We start from the raw sequence: 23,792 nt of genomic DNA, 5'->3' as shown, positions 1-23,792 counted from the left end.
ATTTTAAAGAGGACGGCGACGTCATCTGACACACACTGGAGAGCTCTCGCTCCCACTGGGTTGCTCAGCAAGGGCAGTGCTCCAGTTAGTGACTCAGCACAGCTGTGGGTGGCACAGCCTTTAATATGTGAACTCCATCTTGCCCTAAATTATATGCTGTGGGCACAACAAAATCAGTTTCCACCAAGTGCTGAGTTTCAGTGAGCTCTTCAGATGGCGGCTTTAGGTGGCTTGCCAGCTTTAATAAATGCTATTATTAATAAGGAGCCATGGTGGCGCAGTGGTTAAGAGCTCAGCTGCTCACCAAAAGTTTGGCAGTTCAAATCCACCAGCCGCTCATCGGAAACCCTATGGGGCAGTTCTACTCTGTCTTGAAGGGTCACTATAAGTCGGAATCAACTCAATGGCAGTGGTTTTTTTTTGGGGGGGGGCGCTTATTATTAATAAATGTTTATATACCTCACTCCCCAGCTCACAAATCAGTATGTCTCTGTTGCAGGGTTTCCAGGTGAGGCTTACCCTTCAACCTTGTCAGGCCCTCCACCTGCTCAAACCAGGGCTGGGGGCTGGCCACCTCAAGGGCTCTCCATCTTGCCTTTCTTTCTAAGCTCTGGCTGATTGCTTTTCCTGTTTGAAGCTTTCTCTTTTAAAGTCCATGTAGAACTCAGGCAAATATTTGAAGTTTGGATATTGGCACTTCTGTCTGACTCCATATTTTCTAGAAGCTTAGAGGACTTGTCTGAGTCCTGGCTAGCAGAAGGGGTAGTAAGGCGTTAGCCACAACAGAAATGATGCGCCTAGTATGACAAGTATGGAACGATTTTTTTTTTTTTTTTAAATGACTCAGCGAAGCTTTTCCCAAGGATTTCCTGCCCTGCAAACTCTTTCCAGTTGATACTAATGAAATTGCCTTGCCATTTGGGAGAGATTGTATAACAGCCCTTTGTTCTGAAGTGAAATTGGAGAACATCTGCTGGAGACAACTTTACTGACAGAATCTTCCTTGATATTTGTTTTCCTTAGGTCATCCTGATGCATACTAACAGGACTGTATGCTGTAGTAAAAATAAGATCGTTGAATAAGTTACAGGGTAAAAGAATTTTTATGATTCATTAGCCCTTCTTCCAACCATTTGTCAAATATAATTTAGCCTGTGGTAAAGTTCAGGTCCCTGAGTGGTGCAAACAGTTTGTGCTCAAGTACTAACCTAAAGGTTGATGGTTTGAACCTACCCAGGGGCAGTGCAGAAGGAAGGGCTGGCAATCTGCTTCCATAAGATTACAGCCAAGAAAACCCCATGGAGCAGTTCTACTCTGACATACATGGGGTCGCCATGAGTCAGAATCGACTTGGCAGCAGGTTTGCGTTTTTGTTTTTGTTTTTTTTTGCCTTGTGGATAAGGTGAGCCTTCAGGAAGGTGGAATAATAGTGATATGATAAATATTCAGATGTCAAAGCTACAGGAGACCTTAGGGGTGATTTAGCTCAACCCCCACATTTTACATGAAAGGAAGTAGAGGCTCACAGAAGTACCTGGACCTGCCTGAGGTGAAAAGCCAGCCAGTGGTCACACTGGGACAAGACCCTGGGCTCCTCTCACCACACACAGTTTCTAATTAGCCACAAGCAGAGCCAGATGTCCCAAACAGAAAAGGCAGAAATCCCAGGGAAAGGGGACCTGCTACATCCCTCCCATCTCCTGTCCCCCAGGGCAGGGGACTTTCATCTAACCGTCAATGTTTACTGTAAGAATGAATCGTGAAAAATAACTATCATGACCTCCAGACCATTGAAAATATCACATAGAATAGCTGAATTACATAAATGAAAGGGACATAAATTACATGAAGTATCAAACATTAAAAAATTCTTAAAACAATTCCCAGAATTACCTCAGCCAGTAAATCTATAAATTTGAAAAACAGTTTTGCTGCTTCAGCAAATGGATTCGAAGTTTACTTGCAAGTTTAAGAAGCTGGGCAGGGTCTCTTTGTAAAGACAGCCACTGCTTGGATGGCCTCCGGCAGGGAGCCCTCATGCTGGCATCGCTGCACGTGCTTTTTGGAGCAGTTTGGTTTTAAAATGGTGCAAAAATGAATGGACAGAGTCTTTCTTCAGAACCTGGACTTTGAGTGCCCTTTTCCTCAGCAAGCGGGCGTTAGCAGAGCTGGAGAACCGGTAACCCACTGAAGGCTCTCTATTCCTTTTTATTTCCCGAGGGAGTCCTGTTTGTGGACTGTGCCAGGGTAGCTGAATTCTGAGTTGTTCTCTATCCCTCTTCTCAACTTCCTGAGCCCTTTGCTGGCTCTCTGCCTGGCCCTGTGTGAGGGGCTGAAGCCTTGAATTCTCTCTGGCACTGGTGTGGGGCCAGACACGTAGGTGGCTTTTCCAGGGTGCTGCTCAAAAACTTGCTCACCCAGTTTGTTTTTGACTGTGTGTGTGTGTGTGTGTGCATGCGTGTGTGTGTGTGTGTGTGTTTTCATGCCTACACCCTAGGAACATTCCAGCCGGAGGTGCCAAAAATCACAAGGCTCCGTTTTCACAGTGGTGAGTTTACTGTATTCCTCTCTGAAGGCACTGGAAACCACAGAGACTTGTGGCTGTTTATCAGGGATGAGACGGGGCCACATTTAACACTGCTCAAATGAGTTTGTGAAGATTTCTTCGTCAGTTTTATTTCCGCCATATCTTTCCCCCTCAGATAACAGTACTTTTCTTGCAGGTCATAAAGAAGGAAACTGGATTTTGGAGAGACTTTGGATTTGGGATGACATGTCAGTATCGGTCAGACTTCATCAATATCGGTAAGAAAAATCGGATGGAGAAAACTACATCTCTGCTGCCACCCAGAGGCCACTGGCCTTTGCGTGGGCCGCAAGGAATCAGGTCAGGAGTCACAGGAGTTTGGGGGCAAAGGTGGTGCCATTTCCCTCCCTCCAAAAAAAACAGTGGTTTCTCATGTCAGGGATTAGGAGGCTGAAGCAAAAGGAGGTTTGGGGGTGGCACTTAAGCCCCTCTTATCATCACCAGCACCTCTCATTCACCCCCAAATAATAGACACAGTCTAAGGAAAAAGGGGAGCTTGTTGCATAAAGGTAGTTAAAAGCAAGTCCTCCAGTGCCTCTTTTCAGCCAGGTTCTCACTCCTGAGCCTTTTCAAGCAGAAAATCCTGAGCCGCCATTTCAGGAGAATCCATTAAAAAAAAAAAAAAAAAACGGGAAAATTGAAAATTTTGGAAAAATGTGTATCAGAAAAAATATGAATTTCTCTCTGTGGAACCTTCAAAATTCCTTTTGTCACTTCAAGTCCTAACTGAGTGTGCAGTCGCTGACCATGCCACACCACACCACACATACACATGCATACACACACAGGTTCCCAGAACAGAGAGAAGAGAGGCCTTTAGGTCGTAGATGAGGAGACCAAGGGTCTCGAGGCAAAGGAACCTCTCCAGGCCTCACAGTAAGTGAAGGACACAGAGCCAGGATTAGAACAGAGGTCTCCGGCCCCACCCCTTAATACCACACCACCTTCTCACAGTAGCATATACCTACGTTCCTCTGAAGGGAATAGAATTGTGGGTTATAAATGACCAAGGAAATGGACAAAAAGGCCAAAACCTTGATCCCAGTTTGGACCCACAGGGTCAGGGAGGCCTTGCCCTCTGGGTGGTGTGGGGAGGCTCCTCACAGCAGCAGGGAGGTGCCCATCCTCACTGCCCCTGCAGACCTCCTGTGAGTGGGCTAGTCTTGCTCCTTCCCAGTCTACTCCCACTCAGGCCCAAGGCCCAAAACTTCTCCTTTTAAAATCTGTGAGTAGGGGCAGCCCCAGGTTTTTCTTCTTTTATTTTTTTAATTCAGATGAGGTGAAAGACAGGGTATCACAGAACCCTCAAAGAAATCACTGAGTTAAAAAGGAAAAAAACATAACAAAACTTGAAAATCAAGACCTGTTAGAAGCAGCAGAGCACCCAGGATGCAGGTCACTAAGTAGCGTGTGCTCCGCAAACACCCGCCAGCTAACTACAGGTGTTCTGGAGAAATAGCCATAGGCAGTTATGTGCAAACCAAATTTCCAAAAGTGACCTACGTATTCATTTCCTAAAGGAGATTTCCATGGCGAGAAATCCTATACTTCCTTGCTCTTTGTACAGGGAAGGATTGTTTTGTGACAATGCTTATGTTTACAGAATTTGAGTTTATGTCCATTGGATTTCCCTAACGATGAGTCATAGGTCTCATTGCAAAAAGCGGAAATGGTAGGCTGAGAGGATGCACTCCCTCAGTCAGCTGTTGCCATGACCTCAGAGTCTTTTGGTCACTTTTGGACCACAGTCATTCTCTTGCAATCTTGAATATATTTGCAAGTGTTACTTATGTAACTCCTATTTAATAAGCTAGAATGATAACAATTATAATAATAAATCAGTCACAGTTCACCAAGAACGCTTATTGTGACTAACTCATTTGATTATGACACCTGCTGCACTTAAGGGAAAAACAAACTCCAAAACCAAACCTATTGCTATTGAGTCAATTCTGACTCATGGCAACCCTATAGGACAGGAAGGAACTGCCCCATAGGGTTTCCAAGGAGTAACCGGTAGATTCAAACTACCTGCCTTTTTGAATAGCAGCCCAGCTTTTAACCACTGTACCACCAGGGCTCCAAAACACACTCAATAGAAGTTAAATGACAGCTTCCAAGAGAACCAGGCCTCAAATTCTGGCCCCCTAACTTATAATTAGAGCCCTGGTGGCGCAGTGGTTAAGCATTTGGCTATGGGTTGGAATTGACTCGACGACAATGGGTTTGGTTTCTTGGTTTAACTCATAATTAGAGATGGTCTGGTGGTGCAGTTGTTAAGCACTTGGCTGCTAACTGAAAGGCTGGTACTTTGAACCCACCAGCTGCTCTGTGGGAGGAAGATATGTCAGTCAACTTCTGCAAAGATTACAGCTTTGAAAACCCTGTGGGGGCAGTTCTACTGTGTCCCATAGGGTTGCTATGAGTTGGAATCAACGGGAAGGCGTTAGGTAACTCATAACTGTACACCTTTCTTTGCCTGTCCACCATTGAGGGGTCTCAAATCCCTCACATGGATAGCTCAGGGGTTGTACTTGTGGTTTCCCTGTGCATGAGGCCCCTTTTCCCATTCCAGTGATAGTCTTGACCAGAGCAGCTCTGGCTGGGTGAGGTTCCATGATAAATTCTAAGGAAAGAAGATGGTGAGGATCACTCACTGTCTCTTGTAAGAGTTGAATAAATCTCCTTGGTGAGGAAGGATCAATGACAACAGGAAGCTGGTGCTTCTTTGGCTTTATCTGGAACTTGGTGGGCTTTAGTTAGGAAAAGGTGGGGCATCTCAGTCTACAAAGGTGGAACTTTAGGACCGTTACTTTATGAAGGAGTTCATTATAAAGCGAAACAAGATTCTCTTTGAATAGAGCTTCAGAATTGACTGAGTCCACACCACACCCATTGCTGTCGATTCCCATTCATGGCAACCCCATGTGTTCTAGGGTAGAGCTGCGGTACTGGTAGGTAGGTTCAAACTGCCAACCTTTAGGTTAATAGTCTAGCTCAAACCATTCACGCCACCTAGGGACCTTACCAGTTCTCTTTAAAATGACTGATTTCGCCAGCCTGTGGTGGACACAGAGCTTTATCAAGACCACTATCCCTGGGTGGTTCAAATAGTTATGCGCGGGACTACTGAATGTAAGGCTGGTTCATACCCACCCAGAGGCTCCTTGGAAGGAAGGCCTGGGACTCTGCTTATGAAAGTCCACACCCTTGAATACACTGTGAAGAGCAGTTCTAGTCTGTAACACATGGGTCACCATGAGTTGGAACTGACTCTATGGCAACTGGTTTTTTGGGTTTTTTTTTGCGGGGGGTGGGTATAATCTATGAAAGGAAGAGTGCTTTTGTGGGAAGTAATTAATTTCACGTGGGTATCCTGATTCACTCTTTTGTACTGCAAGCCCCTGGTTTATTCCCAGTTTGCCATGGCAAGAGGAAAACACATTCAAACAGAAAGAAACACAAGAATTTCCACTGGGAGGTTTCAAGTTAAAAAGTTGGGCTGATGCCGTAGCTCTTAATCTGAGTCTAGGGCTATTCATTAGCATTGCTGATAGCTCTTCAAACAGGAAAATGCTTAGAATTCTGTTTGTAGTCTTTTTATGTCAAGAACTTGGTGCTGTCTGTCATGAGGATGGTCTCTGTTTAGGGATTTCTGAGGCCTCTGACCAGGATGGATACTCTTGTAACTCACAGGGGTTCGGAAGCACACAGCACCTCCTAAATGCCTTCTCATGCAAAGCTCTGTGCCTATGCAGATCAAAAAACCAAATCAGTTGCCATCAGATGGATTCCAACTCGTGATGACCCTATGTGTGTCAGAGTAGAACTGTGCTCCATAGGGTTTTCAAGGCCGTGGCCTCTCGGAAGCACATCACCAGATCTTTCTTCCGGGCAACCCTGGGTGGGTTTGAACTGCCAACCTTTCAGTTAGTAGTCTAGTGCTTAACCGATTGTGCCACCCAGGGAGTCCTTGTGTAGATCAGAGAAGCAACTATATATCTGAAAATGCATGGGCCGCAGTAGTCAACCATGTGCTTTCTCCTGACAGGTGGGTTTGATTTGGACATCAAAGGCTGGGGAGGAGAGGATGTTCACCTCTATCGCAAGTACCTCCACAGCAACCTCATAGTGGTGCGCACGCCCGTGCGGGGACTCTTCCATCTCTGGCACGAGAAGCGTTGTGTGGATGAGCTGACCCCGGAGCAGTACAAGATGTGTATGCAGTCCAAGGCCATGAATGAGGCCTCCCACGGGCACCTGGGGATGCTGGTCTTCAGGCACGAGATCGAGGCTCACCTCCGCAGGCAGAAACAGAAGACAAGTAGCAAAAAGACATGAGCTCCCAAGGATGGATTTTGAAGACATTTTATTGTTTTTTTTCCTTTTGCAATTACCGAAAGATTGGCTGCAACAAGGAAAAGACTTCTGTAAAGGGCAACAGAAAAATTTGACCAATGAGGAAAAGAGACAAGAGGAGAGCCCCGCCATTCTCTCTCTGCTGAGTTGGCTTGTATGCAGCAGAAATGAAAACCTCCCACTTTTGCCTGCAAAAGTAGCCCACATGCACCCTGGCCAGGGTCTCAACAAAGGCAGAATGATTGTGAGATTGGGAGCCTGGAAGTGAGGAGGTGTTGGGTATTGTTTGGTGTTTACAGCAAAATGAGATCTATTGTTTTCTGTGCTCACTGAAATATTCATGAATTAAGAGCAGTTTTGTAAAAAGTTAATTAGAATGAAAGGCAAGCACATTTTTTCCCATATGAATGATTATATCGGTAGTTGCTAAGAATGCTAAAATACCAGAAGGCCTTAGGAAATATGGAGATACACCCATCGCCATCCTTGTGAGTCCATTAGGCAAAACCAAATGGACCAAAAAAAGGAAAGAAACCATAAATGTCGTTTCCCCCCAACATTAGCCAAAAATAATCTGTTCATTTTTTTCTTTTGTACTTATAGCCATCTCCATTTGGTTAATTCGGTTTAAAAATGCACTTTTTTTTTGCTTTTTGCTTGTGAGTTAGATTCTGCTTATTTAAATACCGATTTGCAGGCCTTACTAAGCAAACACAAGTTACCATACGTTTTTATAGTTTTAAAGGCGATGCTTTTAGAAGCATTACGGGAACGTTGAGTTCAAAACATGAAATTGAGATCCGTACAGTACCCAGATCCGTACCCAAGGACAATGCCAAATGCTGCCTCCTGTCAGACACTGAGCTTCAGATCTTTTAGTCATGTGGAAGGCATAGTTGGGGGTTACTGATAGAATAAGACAGCTACTTTATCTGAAGAGTATTTCTGAAGAGGAGCAACTGAACACTGGAGGAGTAAAAAAAAAAAGCTTTTCACCTTTCACAGAAAAAAAAATATTCAGACTGGTAGTATCTCAATATATTTAAAAGTCAGAAAACATTTTCTCCTCAGGAAAACTGGGGACGACTTTCTTACCTGTTTAAATAAACCAAAGTATACTGTGTGAACCAAACAATCTTTTTTCAAAGCAGGGTGCTCTTCCTGGCTTCTGGCTTCACTGAGAAGAAATGCAGAAAAATACATTTTGGTGACAGATCAATCCATCTGCCAGTGTCTAGTGGAACGCAAGTTTTTGCTACGTATTCACCCACCCCAGTCTTGGGGGAAGAAACTGAACTCTTTTTTTTTTTAATTAAGCAGTTCTACTTGGTCACCAAGATGCTTCTGAGAATTGCATTTTATTACAGTTTCAAACTATTTTTAAAAAATAAATACAGTTAACACTGATTTCTACATTCATGTGAAAATCATTTATTAGCCAGTACCAGATGCATGAGCTAATTATCTCTCTGATTCCTTGCCTTCTGTTTGCCCACAGTAAACTCGTTATTTAAAACCTTCAAGAGCATTCAAGCTGTTGGTGTGTAAAAAAAAAATGCATTGTATTGATTTATACTGGCACTTCATAAAATTTAATTAAAACACAGGACATGAATGGAAGGTAGCATTGGATAGCTAATAAACCATGATTTATATTGGAACCCTGGAGTAAGAATGCCATGTCTTTAGTTTTTGGAAAACAGTTATCTTGAGCGTAGATCAGATGTCTCAACCTTAGCGCTACTGATATATTTGGGCCTGATCATTCTGTCCTGTGCACTGCAGGAAGTTTAGCAGCATCCCTGGCCTCCACCCACTGGATGCCAGTATAGCATCTCTCACCTAGCTGTGACAGCCACAATGTCTCTAGTCATTGCCAGATATCCCCTAAACCCAGTGCCCTCGAGTCGATTAGAGGTCAAAAATCACCCCTGGTTGGGAACCACTGGTCTGGAAGGAGGTGAGAACCATAACGAAGAGCCATTTATCCATTTTTTGACCTTTGTAATTAGAAGAAATAGAGAATGATTTCTAAGGTCTCTTTTGACTCTGTGTTTAATGTTGTCACATGGAATGATGATACTGGAGACTCAGGGCTGACCTCTGGCTGTCTCCCCAGTGGTGCTATTGTATTTTGTGACACACCTGCATCCTCTTGCCCACGTTCTCCCAGTGTCAGGAGGACGCATTTCCAATAAGGGTGGTGGCCTTGGTCAAATGTTTTGACCATGGAATCAGGCAGGTATAAGTGTCCCATGGGGGACAGTGGAGGTCCAGTGGTAGAATTCTCGCCTTCCATGTGGGAGATCCAGGTTTGATTCCTACCCAGTGCACCTCGTGCAAAGTCCACCTGTCTGTCAGTGGAGGCTGTGTGTTGCTATGATGTAAACAGGTTTCAGCAGAGCTTCCAGACTAAGATGCACTAGAAGAAAGCCCTCGTGATATACTCATTGACATTGAGTAGATTCCGACTCATAGTGACCCTATAGGACAGAGTAGAACTGCCCTACAGAGTTTCCAAAGAGCACCTGGTAGATTCAAACTGCCGACCTTTTGGTTAGCAGCCATAGTACTTAACCACTATGCCACCAGGGTTTCCAGGCCTGGTGATATACTTCCACAAATCAGCCAGTGAAAACCTGATGAATCACAATGGTCTGATCCACAACTGATCACGAGGATGGTGCAGGACCAGGCAGCATTTCATTCCGTCGTGCATAGTGTTGCCAAGAGTCAGGGGCCAACTCGATGGCAGCCAACAAGTGTCCCATACTTGGTGCATTCCTAGACTGCATTTGACGGGCTAATCATGTGTTTGTTTAAATTGCACATAGCAGGTGCCTGACACAGTGGTTAAAAAATAGAAACTGAATTTTAAAAATCACCCGAGACGCCTGAAGAAAAGAGGAAATAGCACGATATTTATCTATTTTCAATGCTTAGGTAAAATGATTTTATCAAAGGGTAGCCATGGCACCCACATAAGGAAACTCAGCAAGAAGGGATCTGTCCTAATCTCCTGCCAAAGACATACACAAGGGTTGGCACAGGCCCCACTGAAAAATTATAATTAGGTGCCTGGAATTTAAACTTAGACAGCAAAGGAGGACAACTCCTGTGGAGGAATCACTGAGTCTTGGGCTTGTCTAAGGCCCCTTCCAACTCTCCACATACTTTCTGTATTCTCCTCTACGTGCATTGCCCAGTGACCAGCCCAGGCATCTCACTGGAACTTGGCCCTCTAGTATAAAACTTGGGGTCTCTTTCAAGCAGCAGTGTGCTGGAGGAGGCTCATGAGAGCCGATTATTAGCATCTTTTCGTAGTTCCTCATTCAGTGATGGTAGGTTGGTAGCTTGAAATCAACCATGGTGGGAGTATTTACACCATGAAAATCAGAAACGGGCGAATGCTATCAATCAGGGTTTTCCCCCACCCAGAGTTAAGTATTCAGCAGCACACCACTGTCTCCAAGTCACATAGCCTCTCCTTCTTGGGCTCAATTTTCCCTCCAATCTTACTTTATGCCCCTCTTTGTATTTGTAAATGTGGCCTACTTGCGTTTCTCTATAAGTCAGTGATGGGAGAGAATCAGGCCTAGGAATTTCAACAGTTAAACAGAACTTCACACAGCTCTATTTTTGAAATTTTGCCTGAACGAAATATATATAATATATAATCCTGAAAAGTAAGAAAATAGCAAAACAAATTTAACAATGTTTTTTTTCAAGGAAGATCTTCTAATCTTATCTTACCAAGATTTAGTACAAGGTGGTCATAAATATCATGGCTTCTCCTGTTTAGACCGCTGGGCTCAAATCCCAGTTCTTTAACTTGCCCCCTATGTGATCTTAAATCGTTCACCCAGCATCTGAGTATCTCAGTGTCCTCTTCAGGGTTATGAAGGGAACAGCATCTATGTTATACGATTCTGGTTAAGATTAAATGAGTTAACATGTGTGAAGTCCTTTGGACATTTCAGGCATATAGTAGGTATTTGACTACCTATTTTATCTAACACGAAATTCCTCACTTGTGACTGTCAGTGTCTGTTATGCCTCCCAGTGTCCCCAGCACCTTGTGGACATTATCAGATGACCAGCAGTGGCCACACAGTAGAGATTATGAAACCATCATGTACCCTGTTGTCCTTTATTTCTGTCATTATGAAAACAATCTCAGTCCATCTGGAGGAAAAGGTTACTAGAAGTGTCAACTTTAATGGATAATTCCTACCTTAAACACATGTTCAGTAATTTGGAGTTGATGACCCCCTAGGTTGTTCGGAGCCATTAGTGGGTTTTGAAGTAGGGGACAGAGCCAGTAGGTAACACCCAAAAAAAACCAACTGCTACTGAGTCAACTTCAACTCACGACAACCCCACGTGTGTCAAAGTCGAACTGTGCTCCATACTGTCTTCAATGGCTGATTTTTCAGAAGTAGATACCAGGTCTTTCTTTTGAGGTACCTCTGGGTGGACTTGAACTTCCTACCTTTTGGTTAGCAGCCTAACACGTTAACCATTTGCCCAGCCCGCGACTCCTCAGGTAACATCAATACTTCCATTTTTCAAGTGAGGAAAACAAAGGCTCAGAAATGCTGAGGAACTTGCTGTGCCGCTGGGCCAGTTCTCATGCTTTGACTTCTTCAGCCCCTTATCACGAGTTCCAGACGAGCTGGGAGGTCTGGGGGAAAAGGTTTTGGCCTGGGCCGAGTCCCTAGCCTGCCCTTTGGCTTCGTTTTCCCGCTGTTTTTCTGCCCTCCTGCCCCACTTGAGAAGTCTCTCAACTAGGAATGAAAACTTGTTAACACAGTGATCCATGAACAGTTAAGCGACCAGCCACCTGCAGCCTTCCTGAAGCCTCCCTGCAGCTGCTGTGTTACAGCTCCGTTTGGCTCAAACCAGCTCTCACGCAGGATTCTAAGGTGTCACGCTTAAAGACTGCCTTGAGTAGGAGGTGAGAGCAGGTGGGAATAGTTGCTTTTTTAAAAAGATTTGACATTGTGTCTGAGAATTGTTGATTAGAGATAACGACCCTGGGCAGTTCCTTAGAAGGGTGGGTGTGTTCTACTCCCAGCACATATCAAATAACTGGCAGCTTTGCTTGATCCATATTCTGATTAGCTTTATATTTGAATTCAAAGCTGTTTCTCCTGGCAGGGCTCACTGGCTTTGCCATCACTGACAAAAACGTTGGGGGGCTGTGCCAGTTTATTGGAGGTTTTGATGCTTGTTTTTTTCAACCCAAAGACTATGTTCCCTCCTGCCAGCACAACAGCCCTGGCTGGCACAGCGGTTAAGTGTTTGGTTGCTAACCAAAAAGGCAGCAGTTCGAATCCACCAGCCACTCCTTGGAAACCGTATTGGGCAGTTCTACTTGGTTCTACAGGATCGTTATGAGTTGGAATCAACTCGATGGCAATGGGTTTTGGGTCAGCAGAAGTACGTTTCAAAACTGCTTCACATTAGTGACCCTTTGAATGTGCCCTCCCGAGTCGTCAGCCCCAGTGTCCCCTCAGTTGTAGTGGCTTGTCTAATAACCTAGCAAAGAGGTGAATGGAGACTGTAAGGACGGAGGGGCAGGTGAGGGCCGCCATGGAGAAGGTGAGCCACTTGAGTGACCTCTGCCCAGGACGTGCCAAATGGTGCCCTCAGCCTGCCAGCTTCAATGCAAACAGCCTGCCTTCTACAGGCAAACACCCAGGTGGTGAATTGGATTTATTCTTCATCACCTGGGACTCACTTTAACTTGAAATTAGGTAAGTACAGTACTGTCAGGCAACTCTACCTCAGTCATTATCCCCTCCACAGCCTCTAACTCCTGCCAGCCCACTACCACACCACCCTCCATCATCTCCAATGTTTAGAAATGCACAATAAACATCACCCGGCCTGCTAGAATGCTAAAGCCCATTTAAAAATTTAAACACACGCACAAAAACCAACCCTTAAATTCAAAGAAAGGCAGAAGGAGACATTGATTTAACTCATTCTTCTATTTACTAGCCTTGAACAGAGTCACTTAAAAAAATCACACACTGTGTGAGGCTGACAGGAGTGGTAGGGAATGGACTGGTTGGTAAGTTTTCTCTAGAACTCTGCCACACCACTGAGAGAGAACCCCCCCAAAATGTGGTGCTCACCATTTTGTTTGGTTGTAGAGGCAAAGTACTGTGGCGGGTTATGGGGATTTTGACTCAACTGGTGGGAAGACTCCATAAATGAGCTCCTTTCAGTTGAATACAAATAAAAGCTGATTTGGATTGACAAGGGCGGCAGGGGATTGCCCCCTCCCCAGCACCTGGCCAGCATTGGCACGCCTGATCTGTCCAGGAGAGAGGCGGGGTTAATCCCAAAGGGAGCTGGGTTCGTAACAAGTCTTCTGGTCAAAAAGGGAGGCAAATAGTTCGGAATTTATAATCAGAAATCCCAGAGGATCTGAATCAATGTGTCAAAGGCCAATTTTGGGGAAAAGACTGATTATTGCTAACTTGAGGGTTGTCAAAGTCAGGCATTAGAAAATGGCCCCTCTGTGTCATTCCGAATTGAAACCAAGTGAGTGTTTCTCTGCGGCTGAAAGCTTGCTAATATATTGTGAATTCATCGTTGTATCTCTTACTCTTTAAAACTTTCCCTTCTCCCCTTAAAATTCATCCCAGAAACTTTAGGAAATGGTTCATTAGGATACACAGTTCATTGGTTACAGAAACTGAGTTAGTAAAGGGGGAACGCGGAGCTCAAGGTTTCTGGCTTCATTGGACCCTTGATTCACAAGGAATCATTACCATTTATGGAGAGATTTTCATATACCAGGCACTTAACATTTCTCTCCTAGTCCTCAGAACCCAATGAGATGACTGTTACTAGCTCCTGTTTTAAAGATGAAGAAGCTGAAGCTCAGAGTTTAGTAATTTAAGTTTACATGCAGCTGGTTAATGGTATGGCTAGGATTCAAACCCAAGCCTGCTGGGCTTTCTAGTATATCAAGTAACGTCATTAACAAATAATATTAATTTTACCACATGTTAAAAAGAGGGCACTTTTATCATGTAAGCCTCCTGTTAGTTTTCAATCTGGGACAGCAATAGGCAGTCTAAAACCTTTGCACAGGGCATGTCATGGATTGAACTGTCTCTCCCAGGAATGTGTGTGTCAATTTGGCCGGGCCATGGATTCCCAGTATTGCGTGATTGTCCACCATTTTGTCATCTGATGTGGTTTTCCTAATGTGTTGTAAATCCTACCTATGATGTTAATGAGGGGTGATGGGCAGCAGTTGTGTTGATGAGGCAGGACTCAATCTACAGGATTGGATTGTCTTGAGCTGGTTTCTTTTGGGATATAAGAGAGATGGAGACACAAGGGGATCTCATACCACCGAGAGAGCAGTGCCAGGAGCAGAGTGAGTCCTTTGGGCTCGGGGTTCCTGTGCAGAGAAGCTTCTGGTCCAGGGAACGATTGATGAGAAGGACCTTCCTCCAGAGCCAACAGAGAGAGAAAGACTTTCCCTGGAGCCAACACGCTGAATTTGGACTTTTAGCCTACTTTACTGTGAGGAAATAAATTTCTCTTTGTTAAATCCATTCACTTGTGGTATTTCTGTTACAGCAGCACTAGATAACTAAGGGAGACAAGGAAGTAAATAGGAAATGTAATAATAGGATTTAAATCCCCCAGTGGAGGCAGTGAAGAGCAGAATCCAAACTGTGAAAAATTTAATCTGTGTGTGAAAGGGCAGAGTGAAGATCTCCTAAAATGTAAAGGAAAAAGATGGAGAGATGAAAAAAATCATGAGATTACAAAAATGGAAGGCAAAGAACAGAAATTGAAGTGAGAATTATTAAAGCTACTCCTGAGGAAGAGAAAATCACAATTCAAAGAGAAGTATCATTCAAAGATATAAATGAAGAAAACTTGTGTTTGGACTCATAAAAAAACCAAAACCAATTTTTTTTTTTTTTTTGGTTTTTTATAAGGTGGCAATTGCAAAAATTTAGACCATGAATTTTTTTAAATCTCATAGTAGATTTCCTGCCATATTAACACATCACTACACTAAAAAGATGGTTAATTCCAAAGCTCTAGCTTGGAGAGGCAACTTTTGGTACAAATGCCCCTGAGATATTTTTGGTGGCCTGCCCATACCCCATCTTCACTATCCCCCCCTTTTTCTAATCCCTTTCCTTCTTAACTGCTCCAATGTTTTTCCTCTTCTTAGTGTGAGGTTTGAGCCTCTCAGTAACACTTTTTGACATTGTTTAGTACTGCTGGAGGCACTAAGGGTGCCACAAGAACATTCCTGTGATCCTACTGCAGCAGTGCAGGGCCGGAGCACAGAACCAGGAGGCTCACAGGTAGCCTGACGGGGTTGGGTGGGTATGTGAGGGTCTGCCAATATAGAGGTAGCAGCCAGAAAATCTGGGATGGCTGTGAAGGGGAGATCACCAAGGGGACCTGAAAGAGAAGAATCGCCATGGGTGGGGAGTGGCAGTTGGGCACAGTCCCTACGAGGTAGGCAATGCGAGTTCCTGGTGCAGGGAGCCTACTCAGCACGGAAACAGAGGGCAACATCCCAGAACAAGAAACCTTGAGCAGGAAGGGAGCTGGGCTTGTTGAGACAACAGAAGAAAAAGGGAACAAGGCCAGGGCTTGGACATCCTCACTTTCGGCCAGAACTAGGGTCGGACATAGGCAAGACCCAGATGAAAGCATAGCTGGGGTAAGAATCTGGATCCCAACAACCCTGATTAGTCAGAATCAACTTCTGAATTCTGTAAACCATTCTCTGTTCTTAAGAACTTCAGGTATTATTCCTGGCCATCATTTCAGTGAATACTAAACAGTGTATTCCTCTGAGTATCAATAACTAACAGGTCAAAATAGTAAAGAATTCAAATATGGTCCCCTCTTTGTCATATTTAGTTCAGTATTATTTCCTGTTTTCTAGATTTTTCTTCTGTAGGATGTCTCTTAGTGTATTTATATTTGAATATGACCATACTTATTTCTTCCAAAATAAACTAGGCAGAGAGGGATGCCTGAATCTAACATGTATTCAAAATTATTAGTGACTGTAGGGTTGGTAGGGTACTTCTCTATTCATTCCAGTAAGTAATAGAACCAAAATCATATGCTTTCAGAGCAGTAAGAGACGTTAATAAAGGTCACCTGGTTAAAATGCCTTATTTTTGCAGAACAGAAAATTGAGGCTCAGAGAGGTAAAGTGACCTGTCTGAGATCACACAGCTAAAGGTGGGAAGACTTGGGAAGAAAATCCAACTTTCTGACTTCCAGCCCTGTGCTATTTCTGCTATTCTATAATACCATGATCGCTGAATCACAGTTAGAAACAGAAGTTAAGAAATAGATTCTTATTGTCATAGTTTAACAATTCAAGCCACATGGAAAATTTCAAGACTGCACTTAACAATGATCTATATTTAAAAGCTTTCTCATTAAAACACGCATAGCATCCTCCTTCTCTGATTACATTTTACATGGCCAATGAGTAGTTTATACAACCAACAACCTCATGAACAAACCAATGTCATTCTTCTGTCTTTATTTAAGAGGCAGTTTAAAAGAATGCTGACAGGAAGAGTTAGGTCTGAAGTGCACATAAATCTCCATCTTCCCAGAAAAGACGATCTCGAGCGGCTCAGAGCCTCCTGGGTCACTGCCCAAGACCATCCCCCTGGGTGTGACTGGCCTGAGAGTTGATGGAAAGGGCCATGTGTGCAGTAGGACAAAGACCCCTGACTGAACATAAATATGTCCCAGAGCTAAACTGGACCCCTCATGGCGCAGTAGTTAAGAGTTTGGCTGCTAACCAAAAGGTTGGCAGTTTGAATCCACCAGCCACTCCTTGGAAACCCTAGTGGGCAGTTCTGCTCTGTCCTATAGAGTCGCTGTGAGTCGGAATCAACTCGATGGCAACCAGTTTAGAGCTAAATGGTGTTGGGAGGTTACTCTCATCTTCCTTTTTTACTTCATTTTGAGTACGGTGGAGGTATGTCAAGAAATGCACGTCGGGTTCCCTAATTACATAAAATAGTATCCAAACAGCTTGATGAGTCTCTTCTTCATTCTGCAGCACTAATAAGGAACACCTTACGTGTGCGTCGCCCTGCCCGTCAGCCGCACTCCTGGACAGAGCAGGAAGTAGGCAGGGCGAGGGTTGCCCCCTTCTCCAGAATGAGGAAATCAACTCATGGATGCTTGCTGACATTCCCACAAGCCATACGTATTTACGTCTCCCACCCACATTTTAAAACTTCTTGTTCAATTTACATTTCCAACTTCATTTTTCTGTTTCTCTTACATCCTGGCTCCAACGTGCACAATAACTGGCGTATGCTTTGTGGATCACCTCGGCCATCAGAAAAGGCTCTTGTGCCAGCAGTCTAATGCCTTTATATAAACAGGACCCTGAGACCTTTGGGGTGATGCAAAGAGTGAATGTAGAGGTCAGAAAACGGTTCGCACAAGCTACTTAATTGAGGTACTTGAAGTATCTTCATTCTTAAAAAAAAAAAAAAAAAACCCATTGCCGTCGAGTCAATTCTGACTCATAGTGACCCTACAGGACAGAAGAGAATTGCCCCATAGAGTTTCCAAGGAGCGCCTGGTGGATTCAAACTGTCGGCCTTTTGGTTAGTAGCGGTAGTACTTAACCACTACGCCACCAGGGTTCCTCATTCCTAAAAAGGCTTCAATTTTCTCTCTTTGTTCATTTTATCTTATATACATCATTACAGTTGCATCCTTCATGTTAGCTAGCTGCTGAAATTGGGAATCTTCTCCCTCTGCTTTTGGAGTACACGTGATGCAGAAGTAATTTTCACTTAACATTAAACTCCCCAGTTCGTGCAGAAGAGAGCTCTCAGTAAGGACTCCAAGGATACTTTCAGTTGATCAGTGCTGGCTCCAGGTCTGCTGCAGGGTGACTCTGGCTTCACACAGAAATGTCCCTTTCAGGGGAGTTTGTCCAGGAAAGCCCAGCTGGAAGGTACAGGATGACAGAGATGGAGTCTGTCACTCAAAGAGCTCCAGGTAGTCGGGTGGCTGGTCCTGCTGCCCACAGGGGTAAAGAAGGAGCTCTTTCCCCAGGGAAGTTATGGGTTCCACCTGTAAATCACAAGGCACAGGGTCAGGCTGGGTGTGGGGTGGGCAGGAAATTGAAATAGTATAAATAACAATAACGTGCCTGTCCTCCCTCCTTGGAGGACGTTACTCCCTGCATACCCTTGATTTACACTAAACTTTGCTGGTGTCTGACAATCTTAAAAGAGATTGTTCTCACTCCCAAGCTCCCATGTACACTTGGACCCTCCTGGGCTCAAGTTCTGTCTTAAGGCTGCTTTCAAAAATGACTGATGTGTGCATAGATTTTTTAGTTTCTCCTGTATTCTCTGTCTCTGTGGGGTCTCCCTACATACTTGAGGAGGAACTAGGTTCTGGGATAAAAGAAACGCACTTAAGAATTCTGAAGATTGAGAGGAATTATCAAAAACCAATCCCACCATTACTTGTCTCAATCTTTTTGTTCTAATTGCCTTTCATAGTTAGAGCTGCTAACAGGGCGATTAGTTCACAAAGCAAATTAATTTTGTAAATCGTTTTACCTTGTGATAGTCCACCAAATCCGCCAGGGTGGCATGCTGCAGCTGGTCCACACCCAAGAAGCTGTAAGAGTCCGCAGAGGCATCTATGATGAAATGTTTACAGCCGTCCTTGGACGCATAGGACAGGATGTAGCCTCTGATCCTTTCACTGACTCGGATCAGAAAACTGCCTGGCACGCCTGTGCTCAGAAGTTCATTTGCTCTCTTTAGTGTGAGAATTCCTGTGGGAAAGAAAGGCAGGTATTTCAGCCAAATCCTGTTAAAAAATCTCCGCAGTGAATATAGTTACGTGAATAAAGTTTAGCAAAAAAATGAGAGCTAGGTTAAGTCCGTCTTGGGGTCTTAGTAAAATACCATCCATTTTCTGACATTTGGTTCTTGGACGTGGGTAGGTTACATAAGCCAATGAATATTTATATATAAGAGCTTAAATGTTTAACCTTCTTAAAAAGAATAAATCTCCATGTACACACCTGTTCATAACAACACAGGTGTTATAAGGCTTCAGTGGGTCTGGCAGGACCCCTTGGCAGTCACACAGGGACTGTTAGATCTGGAAGGAGAATTAAAGACCCTCCCTCAGGCCAACTCAATTTACTGCTGAGGGCTCTAAGGCCTGGGGGATGATTTATTTTAGAATAGAGGTTCTCAACCAGAGCAATGTCTGGAGGTTTTGGTTGTCATGGATGGGAGTACTGTTGGCATCTAGTGGGTAGAGGCCAAGGATGCTAAACATTCTACAGTGTACAAGACAGGCCCCTACAACAAAGAAGCATCCGGCCTAAAATGTAAATGGTTCTGAGGTTGAGAAATCCTGGTCTAGGTGGTTCAGCAAGTTAGTAATAGAATCAGGGCTCCAAAGTGCCTTCCACTCTAGCTACTCCAAACAATGCTCCATTGACATTTAAAGGAATACACACACACACACACACCACGTACACACACATACGCACACACACACGTACACACACGTACGTACACACACGTACGTACACACATACGTACACACATGTATACACACATACACATGCATGTGTAACAGACTTTTCAACAGGATTTCATTTTTTTCATTTAATCCCCAACTGTGAAATAAGAGCTGACATTATATTTTATAGATGAGAAAACTAAGACAGAAAAGGTAAGCGACTAAGGTTAGAATTAGTGATGATTTCAGGTCTCATGTCTCCCATTCTAGTTGTTTGTTTTGGTTTTTATCTCCTTGGGCTCATGAAATTTTTCTGAAATTGGCTGAAAATAAAATACGAGTATTTATCTCACAAAGAGGTATTCATTTCTCACGTGGGCATGTAAATGTAGTATGTGTGTATATGTGTATACGTACAGTCACAGCTACATGAATATGTATATATATGTGCAGTGGTTAACAGCTTGGCTGCTAACCAAAAGGTTGGCAGTTCAAATCCACCAGCCGCTCCTTAGAAACTCTATGGGCAGTTCTACTCTGTTCTACAGGGTCGCTATGAGTCAGAATCGATGGCAACGGGTTTGGTTTTGGTTATATGTGTGTGTGTATGAATAATTTAAATGTCTCATGAATTCGCATCTCAATTCTGGCTACTCTTCTCCCCAATTAGGGAAAAGTAATGAGGGTTGATCCATGTTCCAAATTTCCCTTCTTAGACCTGTTACAATCCTTCAGATGAATAGATAATATGGTAAAAGGTACAGAAAGTACACAAACACATCTTGGAAAGATGGCCAAGTTGCTGAATTCCTCAGCAAGCTCTGATTTGGGAAGGAGGAGCAGCAGTCTCCTCGTGTCCTTCCTCATTTCAGCAGACCTAAGCTCTTGCCATTTCCTGTTCCACAATTACCTCCCTTTTGATACTCAGTACCATTTTATTAGAAGAAAATGTTCCTCCGGGTAAAAAGGCCTTAGGTTATCATAGCTCTTAAGTCTTTGTCTTAGTTATCTAGTGCTGCCATAACAGAAATACCAGAAGTGGGTGGCTTTAACAAACAGAACTTTATTTTCTCACAATTTAGGAGGCTAGTAAGTCCAAATTCAGGTTGTCAGCTCTAGGGGAAGACTTTTTCTCTCTGTCAGCTCTGGTGGAAGGTCCTTGTCTCTTCAGTTTCTGTTTCCTGGCTCCCTGGAGATCTTGATGTGGCTTGGCATCAGTCTTCTCCCATCTAAGCTTCTCTTACTTGCTTATTTAATCTCTTTTATATCTCAAAAGAGATTGTCTTAAAATATACCCTACAGTAATCCTGTCTCATTAACACAGCAAAGACAACTCATTCCCAAATGGGAGTACAAGAACAGGCATAGAAGTTAGGGTTTACAACACATATTTGGGGGGGAAAATAATTCAATCCAGAACAGCCTTGTTCTCGGTACAGTTAATTGATAATCAAATCCTAATTATCTTGGATAAAACATAACATAAAACTTTTTATTTTATTTTCTGTAAATAGACCTTTAACAAGGGACAGGTTAAAAAGCTCTTCTCCGCAGCCCAAGATCAACCAACCGACCCTTCTCATGCCTTCTCCTCTCACACCTACCCTGAAGCTGAGTCCCAGTGCATATGAGGGTGAACTGTGATGTGCTGCACAGTAAGACTCTGGGCGTGGGTGAGAAATTCTGGCAGGTCCCCCCACTCACAGATAGGAAAGACCCCTGAATAGACCAAGCTCTTGGGCTCTCTTCTGGGGCTCCAATACAGATGTACACCCCCGTCTGTCATATTCTGTTGCCTTTTGGCCCCTTCCCTGATACGACTGATCCACTGGCAACTGTAGGCGCCACTGATACTGAGTGACCCCCTGGCTCAGATGGTGCCCTGCCTACTTTATGTGATGCCCATTGTAATAAATTATGTCCCCCAAAATATGTGTCAACTTAGTTAGGCCATGATTTCTCGTATCGTGTGGTTGTCCCCCATTTTGTGATTTTCCTAAGTGCTATAAATCATTATCTCTGCCTGTGGTTAAAGCGGATTAGGGTGAGATGTAACACCCTTGCTCAGGTCACATCCCTGATCCAATGTAAAGGGCGTTTTCCTGGGGTGTGGCCTGCGCCACCTTTTATCTTACAAGAGATAAAGTGAAAGAGAATCAGGCAGAGAGTTGGGGGACCTCATACTGCCAAGAAACAAGAGCCAGGAGAATGGCACATCCTTTGTACCTGCGGTCTCTATGCTGAGAAGCTCCTCAGTTGGGGAAGATTGATGACAAGGACCTTCCTCCAGAGCCAACAGAAAGAGAAAGCCTTCTCCTGGAGCTGACGCCCTGAATTTCGACTCCTAGCCTACTCGACTGTGAGTGAATAAATTTCTCTTTGTTAAAGGCATCCACTTGTGGTATTCTGTTGTAGCAGCACTAGATGACCAAGACACCCATGTAAGCTCCAAGAGATATGGCCTCCTGCTTTTCACTGCCTATTTTACTTTCTAAACATACCTGGTCCCATTGATAAATTACAGTTGACGGCCAGAAGTTGGAAGCAAGGCAACAGGTAACCGGTGTACTCAGGGACTACAAATGACAGAGGTTCAAAGCCACTATATTACATTGTCTATGAAACCAGGGATATTTTTCACTGACCCCGGAGGTCCCCTTCAGAACCATGAGGCTGACCAACCATGACTGAAGGAGAAAAAGCATTCTGGAAAGATTTCTCTCTCATCCCAGACTTAATGACATCCTAACTCTGAAATTCCAAGTCACTTCAACAAATGGGGCAGGTGTTACAATTTATAACATCTGGATGTTTCCCAGATGGATGTGGAGTCTGAAAATGAAGGCTATTCTGGGAAATTATAACCAAAGCTAGGTTAAGGTCAATTACTCCTAAAATCAGATCATATAATAGCTGTAATCAAAGTGCCTGAGAGCCTCTTAACCTCTGAAATCATTACCGATTACACGCAGATCTTGGCACTAATCTCCTTAAACACATAACACAATAAAATGATTTTGTGGCAAATCACAGGTCAGAATGGAGATTCCTTGGACACAACGATAATGAGGGCAGGTTGAGAAAGTAAGTGCTGTGAAGATTAGGCTTTGAATGATGCCTGAGGGTGGTTTTTCTGTCTTTGTTCTTTTGGCCTTACGAGTTATCATTCCTGAAGAGCACACTCTCTTGGTACATCTAATACAGATAGAGGTTCAATTTGTCATAAATCCATCAAGGGCAGTGGATGCATTCAGGGTGGCTTGGCTGTGATCATCGCCAAACAGCAAACTTGGCCTACCTGGGTAGGGCATTCTAGAGCGCTAAACCAAAATCCAATGGCAGATATTAATCACTGCCGGAGTTGGGGAATCTCCCTACAATATTTCTCATTCCCTGATTTGCCACTTGCACAACTCTAAGAATTCTGAGGCGTTGGTCTTCATCCCAACCCCCCTAAAGAACAGGCACATCCATGCTGCCTCCCTCTGACCAGCTCTCTTCACATATATTACAAGAACCAAACATATGTATTACGGGTCAGAGGAAGATTTCTGTGCTAGTGAAAAAGGATAAATAATTCTTTCATCAATTTTTTAAAATGAACCAGGTCTCCACCTGGATAATGGTATGCCTGTTTTACATTGTAATCCACAAGGGTTGGCAGGAGTAGCAGAGAAATGGCGGTACAGGAGAAAGCAGATGTCGCTGAGCCAAGTCTTACTGGACGGCACCTGGCGCTGCAAAATCTGGGACAGATATGGGCTAAAACTCTGGAGGCCTGAACACCCAGGCACAGAGGTTGATAACAGCTGTAGTTGAGGCTGAGCAGAAAAAAATGTCCTACTCCTCTCTCTGCATGATTCCAAGGGTCCCCACTCAACAATGCTGTTCAATAGAACTTTCTGTGATGGTGGAGATACATCCATATGACAGCCACGAGTCACATGTGGCTGATGAGCGCTTGAATATGGCCAGTGTGACTGATGAGCTTGATCTTTAATTTTATTTAATTTTAATGAATTTAAATGGACACATATGCCTAATAGCTACTGTATTGGACAGTGCACTCTGAGCCTCCCTGGAGTGAGTATTTGGTCCAAGACAGGCCTTGGAGAACCATTTTTTGCACAGAAGAGGGTAATCAGCACTAAAGGGACCTGAAATAACTCAGAAACCCTAGCAGAGCCCCACCTGGAAATCCAAATGGCAGGGATTCTTGCTCCACATTAAAAGGGCAGTTCAGTGCAAGGGACAACTGCCATTCTCCAAGATTCAACTCAAGAGCATGAAGTTTTCT

The 23,792-nt window shown here is 43.9% G+C and overlaps 2 protein-coding genes across 17 annotated transcripts in view; one reads left to right on the top strand and one right to left on the bottom strand.

Moving 5' to 3' along the window:
• Positions 1–11,779, top strand: part of CSGALNACT1 (chondroitin sulfate N-acetylgalactosaminyltransferase 1) — a 390,272-nt gene extending 378,493 nt beyond the window's left edge. For all 15 annotated transcript variants that reach the window (XM_064272743.1, XM_064272750.1, XM_064272751.1 and 12 more), the window contains 2 exons: positions 2,724–2,805; positions 6,639–11,779. In XM_064272743.1, coding sequence (XP_064128813.1) covers positions 2,724–2,805; positions 6,639–6,928 — 372 coding nt within the window. In that variant the 3' untranslated portion in view covers positions 6,929–11,779. The remainder of the gene's footprint in view (positions 1–2,723; positions 2,806–6,638) is intronic.
• Positions 11,780–17,472: 5,693 nt separating this feature from the next.
• The window catches only part of SH2D4A (SH2 domain containing 4A), an 83,058-nt gene continuing 76,738 nt past the window's right edge, over positions 17,473–23,792 (bottom strand). For both annotated transcript variants that reach the window (XM_003412493.3, XM_064272753.1), the window contains 2 exons: positions 18,571–18,791; positions 17,473–18,073 (listed from right to left, as the gene is read on the bottom strand). In XM_003412493.3, the coding sequence (XP_003412541.2) occupies positions 17,981–18,073; positions 18,571–18,791 (314 nt within the window). In that variant the 3' untranslated portion in view covers positions 17,473–17,980. The remainder of the gene's footprint in view (positions 18,074–18,570; positions 18,792–23,792) is intronic.

Source organism: Loxodonta africana, chromosome 19, assembly GCF_030014295.1.
Source record: "Loxodonta africana isolate mLoxAfr1 chromosome 19, mLoxAfr1.hap2, whole genome shotgun sequence".
Classification (NCBI taxonomy): Eukaryota; Metazoa; Chordata; class Mammalia; order Proboscidea; family Elephantidae; genus Loxodonta; species Loxodonta africana.
This window is presented reverse-complemented; position numbering and strand designations above follow the sequence as displayed.